The sequence below is a fragment of the Anguilla rostrata genome, unplaced genomic scaffold (genome assembly GCF_018555375.3).
Source record: "Anguilla rostrata isolate EN2019 unplaced genomic scaffold, ASM1855537v3 scaf0852, whole genome shotgun sequence".
NCBI classification, from domain to species: domain Eukaryota; kingdom Metazoa; phylum Chordata; class Actinopteri; order Anguilliformes; family Anguillidae; genus Anguilla; species Anguilla rostrata.
This window is the reverse complement of record NW_026986245.1, coordinates 1-7,912: the sequence shown is the minus strand read 5'-3', so window position 1 is coordinate 7,912 and position 7,912 is coordinate 1. Positions and strand designations below refer to the sequence as shown.

The following is a 7,912-nucleotide window of genomic DNA, read 5'->3' as shown; positions in this document are numbered from 1 at the left end:
CCAACACTGCAAGCAGTACATCAACAATTTGAAAGGTGTACACAAACTGAAGAACATGTCCAAAACAACGTAATCAGGCCAATACGGTGTGCCGCACAACAATTTCAGATCGTAGTTTCATAAATTATTATCATCATAATGTCAGGTTTGTAAATAATGTAATGACTATGTTGTGCTCCTCCATACTGGTAAAACACTGGACTACACACATTGTAAAAGAAGGTTATGATGACCTTGCTGTACATCATAATGCAACTAAGAATAAACAGCATAAGACCTGCAAATGATAATGCATGTAAAATATAAAATTACATGAACTAATTATAGAGAGCAATACGGACCTTTTGTCCCATATGTACTATAAATTGTACATTTGTCTGGTCTGTTGCAATGGAAAGGTGGCCAGAGATGTCAAGTGAATAAATTTGATCGGAGCATCAGTGTGGTTTCAGCGCTGAGAGAGGGAGGAGCTGCAGGTCAGTCTTCCTGTGCAGCTCTGGTCTGTGTAGAGCTGAATGTATAAGGCTGTGAGTGGAAAATAACTGGACCTCCCCTGTCACCACAACAGAGCAGTCTGAAACAAACAAACACATTTTACTTGTAATGAAAGAGAGAGCCGTGTGCAAAAGCTTTCAGAAACAATAAGCAGTGCAGTGACCTCAGAGCAGGAGGCATATCAGCCAAAGTTTCTCTCCATGTGACATTTAATATGTGTATTTTATTATTTTACTGTCACTATTTGACTTGGATGACATTTTTTCAAAAAATCTAACAAAAATTGTCTCCCAAGAGCATTCCTTAAGACATAAAAAGTTGTATACTTCTTGAAAATAGCATTTGCATCAAAGCCACAAGAATGGAGAAACAGCCTTTCTCGAACCCAGTCTGGAAAAATGTCTCTTTCCGAACTATTTAATTAGCATTAATTTCAATCGAGTACATTCAAAAACATGTTGAAATTTCTTTGTGCTTAAATCACATGCATTTCCAGCGTTCGCCATCTTTATTATATTTATGTGTGATGTCGTTTGAATATGGTGAGGGGTAAAATACCAGTAATGTTGCACATGTAAGATTCGAAGGCCACTGTAATCATTTCATGCTGTCAAAACGAAATACTTTACAGTAGCAAATCTAGCCTGGGTAAGGGCATTACTCTCTCCTTGTTCTCTAGATTATCGGCCCCTGTGAACACCCCTGTGAGAGTCTGTTCATGCTCTGTCCCTGTACACAGGAAGGAATCTGCCACTGAGTCATTCTGTCTGAACATGTACCCAGTTGTTCTAAAATGAACAGCACAGCATCAGTAACTGAGAACACAAGAAAGCTGTCGCTGTGCATACAGGAAGTGTTTTTGGTACTGAAGGTACAGGAAGGGCTCTGCTAGCAAGAGGCCTAGCCTTCAGAAAGCATGTCCAGCTGTTCTATACCATGCAGGAGAGTACCCTAATCCACAACAAGGTTTTCTCTGGCTAAGCAGTGGCACACATATTGGTATATGTGCCAGATCCAGCCCTGGTATGGATGTCCAAGCATATCCATGTGGAGAAAATATCTCAGTAAAATTTTAAATGACAGTATGCATACAGTAAGATGCATTGTGATAGAAATGTATCTCATTTATAGACCCTGATTGTCTGATATATGGAGTCATTTCGACGCCAGTGTTAGCCTAATAACTCCAATAGCACTGCCTGTAGACTGATTATGTATGCAAAGCAAAACTTACACATCACTGCAAAGGAGCTACGGACACAACAGTTAGATGCGCCAGAGGCATTTTGGCACAACGTGCTTTGGACAGATAAAATGAGAGCTCTTTGGCCACAACAACCTACATTGGAGAGAAGATGTAGAGAGCTTGGGAGTGGATCTATTTTGCATTGGGGTGGTGTGGTAAAATTCTTAGGCAAAAATAGAATGACTGTTAGCTCGCTACAAGTGGCATTTAGAAGGTGTAATTTCTGCCAAATGAGTTATTACTAACCACTAACTGACAGGATACCCAAATTTGTGCACATGTTACATTTCAATCCGTTAAATTCAGAAAATGTAAAGTAATTGTGCATTACAGTTTTTATAAAAACATGTCATGTTTGAGTTTGTACCCTGGAGATTTCATGCTAACTGTATTGAGCTTTATTTACCAAAACACTGTCACAAAGGCACTTTACAGTTGATCCAGAAAAGAACACTGGGCAAAAACCAGGTGTGATCCTAAAAAAGAGAGCAATTGAGGTAAAACAAAAAACAGCAGAATAAAAAAACAACAACAAAACCCCAATGAGAAGAAAAACACTCAAATAGAGGGAAGAAAAATCTCCCCAATGGGAAGAAGTCTCAGGAGGAACAGGGCCATTGAGGGGCAGCCCATTCTCAGCTGGAATAGTTCAGACAAAATTATGCTTCTTTTCATTAATAAAATTATCAACACATGCAATTTGACCAGTGGTGGCCAAACTGTTGCAAACCAAAGTATGTGATGACTATTGCATTGTGTGAAGAGTGGTCAGGACAGAATTTGACCTTTCATGAACAGTTGGGGAAATAACCCAACTTTCCCCAGCAGGTACCATGCCTGTGAACCCCAAAATTAATGGATCTATTATTTACTTTTATCATCGACTACCCCTGAAACACAAAAACAGTACATTGCAAAACATCATGATTCCATCTAATCAGTGAATCACTGCTGAGACATAACAGTCTGCCCTTGTTTTGAAGTCCTAATGTTCTCCCATCTCTTTGGGATATAATTTAACAGACACTTACATAATTTAACCTGTGCACACAGTTGAGTTTTATACAGTTGAATATATACTGAAGTCACTGGGGTTAACAACCTTGCTCAGTGGAACAGGTATGAGGGCAGTGCATCACCTGAGAACCAGGTAACAGGTCCTGTTCCCTAACCTAATGTACTACACCACTGCCCCAGACCGACTCAACACATTGAGGACCATTTATCAGACACTGTCAGGGAGTATACTGTACAAGTTTTACTTTGTGTATTTGAAAAACAGCAAAAATATAAGAACAAGCACAGCTCTTGGCAAATCCAGTAAATGTGACATCATTTACAGTCACATGGCATAATGTTCACCAACTCTAGTGAGGGAACAGTTTGATCATTCTTGTGACAAAGATACATTTTTATGGAAAGCTTCACTCGCGGTCTCTAAATCTCGTATCGGAGTAAACCGTTTCTTTCTCCACTTCCCTCTTGTTCCTCCTCACTTTGGGGTTCTTGGTGGTGAAAGTCAAAGCAGCGTAATTCATTGCTTCATCTTGACTCTAAAAAGAAAAACACGACACAGCACATATGATTACGCCTCATTCTGATAATAATTTATCACGGATATTCATCTCAGAAATTGACTTTATTTATTTATTTATTTACTTATTTATTTATTTATTTATTTAGTTAGTTACTTATTTTAATTAGTTAGTTAGTTAGTTAGCTAGTTAATATTCTAACCTGTTTGCTCGCCATGTCTTCAACGCTCTCTTGGTTGTTTGATGCAACTCCTGTGTCAGTAAAATGAAAATGCACATAAGCCGCTGGTGGGTGAAAGAAATTAATTATGCTCTGATTTTGAATGGTGTACAATCAAATAAGAAAGCTGTTCTTCTTTTTGTACTTCTTGTTCTAGTTCTTTTTTATGTTCTTTTTGTTCTGTCTCTTTTGTGGCTACTCTGTAAAGTGCCTTTGTGACAGTTCTCTGTAAAAAGCGCTACAGAAATAAAATTGTGTTGAATTGCATTCTTTTTCTTCTTCTTATAATAATAATAATTATTATTATTATTGTTATTATTATTATTATTATTATTATTATTATTACCATTATTGTTACTATTAACCATGATATTCATAGCAGTCGTAGCAGTTCTGCTAGTAGTATTTCATATAGTCAATTATATTCACCACAGTAGGACCGTTAGTTGCTGCTCAGAGAAGGAGTATATCTGAAGAATGCAGCTATTATATAATCACCAGGGAATCAGGATAGGCTTCAATGGAAATTACATATCACTTAAAAAGTATTTTAATTTGTTTGGATGGCAGTTAATTCAGCTTATTCCGCATTCAATCTTATTGCCTTCTGCTCAAGAATTTTTTTTAAATAGTCTTGGGGTCACAGTATAGTCTTTATAATTTGGTTAGTGCCAGCTGGTACCAAAAAAAAAATATATATATAAAATAAAATTGGAATCATTATCAGAAGTTGAATTGTCATAAATTCAAGAGGCATCTGGCATTCTTCTACATGCGATCTGCGTACATGATGTGGATGTATCTAAAAGCAGTGGGAGACGGTCACCTGCACCAACAGAGTAACTTCACCGGACGTTGTTTTATAGAAGTGGGACTGTATATGAATATTTCTGCATGCTATTAATGAAATGGCCTTACATGTGGATGACAAAATTGTTGTCAAATTTTGAAAGCCAAATACTTTGCAGTAAACACTTAACATATTTTTACGGCCGACATTCTTTTCTTGATTCTGCAACCTTTAAGATATTGAGTATTTTTACGATCTTGCATGTTTCATAATAGTCTGATTTTATTGAAGAAAAACTTAATTGCAAATGTGTTGTACAAGATAATCATGACATATACCGCACATTGATAACTTTGTCTCTTACCTTTGCAATTCTCACAGCTTTTTCTCAATTTCAGAATGAGGACAATATTTAGGATCACGCTCAACATCAATGCTCCCGCCAAGCAATAAAGAGGAAGGGCTTCATTTCCTGACATTTTAAAAGCAAAAGTTAGTAAACAGCCTGCATGAAAAATATTAATAAGAGCATATGAAGACATAGAGAGGAACACCTGTGCAACGAACTGATCAGCAAGAGAATGAAAACGAGGGAAGGCAAACAATTTACAACTTACAATATAGACATGAATTAGAAAATGTGAAACAATAATCCACTAATATCAGATGAAGTCTGTATGCTCTAATGGTTTAAATGATTTCAAACATCATCAACAAAAAAAAAAAGCATGAACAAAGAAAATACTTTTTACTATGTGATTGCATTTTCTCTTACCCTTAACATCCAGCTTGGTTCCGTTCCCAAACAGGATCTCCCCACAGGTGGCCACAGCACAGTAGTAAGTCCCAGCATCAGAGGAGCTGAGGTTCCTCTTGGGGACGTTGTAGACACAACTCTGTGTGGGAGACACAGCCCCAGAGCTCCTCTGGCACTCATCACTCCTGGTTCCATGGGTGGAAATGATTCCTGGAGGGGACTCTCCTGAGCCCTGTCTGAACCAGTACACACTGTGTTCTCCTGCACAGGTCTCAGTGTGTACTGAACACTGCAGAGTCACAGAGTCTCCAGGCTGCACTGACTCAAACTCGGGCTGCTGCAGTACTACTGTCCTGTTGTGTGACTCTGAGCCTGAAGAACCTTAACAATTAAAAACATAACAGGACATATGCTTGGACTCAATCATTATATATGTGCTTTGCTACAGTTATTACCATGATTAACACAGTATTGAATCTAGGCCGTGGCTGAACTTCCCAATCTGGATTAGTGACCAATGCATGCAAAACTGCCTATTTGTCTATTTGTGATGTTTCATTAAAGACTTTAGAAAATCATAATGCAAATTTACAGTGTTTGGCTTAACATGCAATGTCGTAAACAACAGTATACCTTAATATATTTTAACATAGCACTGATCCAATACATGAACACACAACACAGAGTTTGGCTAACCCTACCCTAAAAGAAAGATCTGCTTTCCTAGGATAATTTAAATTCACTTTTAAAAAGCATATTCCAGATGTTTATTTATTTATAAAAATAACACTTTTCTGCAATATTTCACTGGTATTGTGCCAGTGAGCAAAGTATTTTGTTGCAAGCCTGTAACTACTGTAAAGCATCATTTTAGGTTCATATTTACCCATCACCATTAAAGTGGTTCCATTTCCAAAGATGGTCTCTCTGTAGGGCATCATAGCGCAGTGGTATGTGGCTGAATCTGATGGCTCTACTTGTGACACAGTCAGGTTAAAGCTCCCGTTTGCTGCTTTAGCACTGAGGCGCATACTGTTTTTAAACTCATTGAACAATTGAGGATCATTTTCTTTTACAACTTTCACTGCAATGTGCTGAATCTTCTGTCCAAGAGGCTGCTTATACCAACTGATATCACAAATGTTTACAGAGTAGAAGCATGGGAGAGTCACAGTGTCTCCGATCTGAGCTCGCACCAGCGTGTCAGGCTGAATTATATTCCCAAGCAGACCATCTGTAAGACGACAGAAAACAATATTTCAATGCAAATGGCAGTGTGAAATACGCAATTAAAAACCACAACAATCTCTGTATAAATAGGTCTATACAGTCCGAATGTAAAGTTATTTTGTCTGACAAGTCAATAAAAATTATACACTTACAGACTTTGCTGAAAAGCACAAGAACAGCACAGAGTGGTGGCATCACTGTATCTGAACTCTCCTCTTCTGGAGACTCTCCTCTGCCTGAGACCCTGTTTGTCCTCTGCGCTGTAAAACTCAAACTGTACAGATAAGAGGAGGACTTGAGATAATAATTTCTCTTCATTCACTGAACAGTAGGAGGGCACATGTCAGGGGCAGATTTGATTGGCTGTTTAATGAAGCAAATTATTGGGTGCACAAGAGTGGTGCAAGCATCCGCTGATACACACCATCAGTGTAAAAAAAGAACACTGTTGTCATTATTTCCATCCTGCGTAATAAAGGTCAAATAATAATAATAATTCAGTTGTTATTTACAGTGCGTAATTGGAAGTCTACATAGTTTTAAATAGGCTACTTTAAGAATAAGTTTAGATTGAAAATGGCACCTTAATTCGTACTACGGTTTAATGTGTGTGTGTATGTGTGTGTGTATGGTTGTGTGTGTGTATGTGTGTGGTGTGTGTGTGTGTGTATGTGCGCGCAAGTATTGTGTGGAGGTGTATGTCTCTGTGTGTGTGTTTGTGTGTTGTGTGTGTGTGTGTGTGTGTGTGTATGTGTGTATGGTTGTGTGTGTGTACGTGTGTGTGTGTGTATGTGTGTATGTGTATATGGTTGTGTGTGTGTGTGTGTGTGTGGGTGTGTGTATGGGTGTGTGCCTTTGTGTGTGTGTGTGTGTTTGTGTATCTGTGGTTGTTCGTCTGTGTGTATGTAAATGTGTGTGCGTGTGGTTGTGTGTGTGTGTGTGTGTGTGTGTGTGTGTGTGTGTGTGTGCGTGTGTGCGTGTGTACATGTGTGGGTGCGTATGGTTATGTGTGTGTGTGTGTGTGTGTGTGTGTGTGTGTTTGCGTGTGTGCGCGTGTATATGTGTGGGTGTGTATGGTTGTGTGTCTGTGTATGTGTGTGTGTGTGTGTGTGTGTGTCTATGTCTGGGTGTGTGTGTGTATTGTTGTGTGTGTGTGTGTGTGTGTGTGTTTGCGTGTGTGTTTGTGTGTGCATTGTCCATGGTGCTGAATTTCTCTGCTCTCTCTGGGATGGAACAGTAGGAGTCAGTGCTGCCCGTAGCTGCACAGGGCTAGGAATCTGCATTCACAGGCATTTTTGCAATTTTTCACCTTCTTTCATCTGATAACATAAAAAAGTGGTCAAGAAATGTTAGAATGGCTGATTATGCTAATTACTTCAGAACATTGGGCAGCTCACTGGAATGTTCATACTGTGATGTTACACCTGATCTTATATTGTGATTTTGCACTGCACTGAAGCTAGGACGAGGTGTCTTTTAATATGTAATTTAATGATTTCTAATTCCACAACTCATAATTCATTACTGAAATATTTTCTCATCATATAATGAGGAATGTACCAGCAATAACATACATGACGTAGATTGTCCATATCCAGGGTGTCAATGTCAGAGGCCTAAGGTTCTGTCACTGGATGAC

General features: G+C 38.6%; 1 protein-coding gene across 2 annotated transcripts; it reads right to left on the bottom strand.

Annotated features, from left to right (window-relative positions):
- Positions 1-340: 340 nt before the first annotated feature.
- On the bottom strand, positions 341-6,714 carry LOC135246744 (signal-regulatory protein beta-2-like). Of its 2 annotated transcripts, none has more exons than XM_064320058.1 (6): positions 6,426-6,714; positions 5,930-6,277; positions 5,062-5,415; positions 4,651-4,758; positions 3,479-3,528; positions 341-574 (listed from the first exon to the last, which is right to left on the bottom strand). In XM_064320058.1, the coding sequence occupies exons 1-6, from the start codon at positions 6,589-6,591 to the stop codon at positions 557-559; spliced, it is 1,044 nt and encodes a 347-aa protein (XP_064176128.1). In that variant the 5' UTR covers positions 6,592-6,714; the 3' UTR covers positions 341-556. The 2 variants fall into 2 exon arrangements, with proteins under 2 accessions (XP_064176128.1, XP_064176127.1); XM_064320057.1 differs by lacking the exon at positions 341-574 and adding an exon at positions 2,977-3,294 and having other exon boundaries at positions 6,426-6,713.
- Positions 6,715-7,912: the final 1,198 nt, after the last annotated feature.

Coding starts and splice junctions, on each gene's coding strand:
- LOC135246744 (XM_064320057.1), bottom strand. CDS start 6,591: ATGAAGAGAAATTATTATCTCAAGTCCTCCTCTTATCTGTACAGTTTG. Junction 5,416..5,929: donor AACCACTTTAATGGTGATGG/GTAAATATGAAC, acceptor AAGGTTCTTCAG/GCTCAGAGTCACACAACAGG. Junction 3,529..4,650: donor AAGCTGTGAGAATTGCAAAG/GTAAGAGACAAA, acceptor TTACTGACACAG/GAGTTGCATCAAACAACCAA.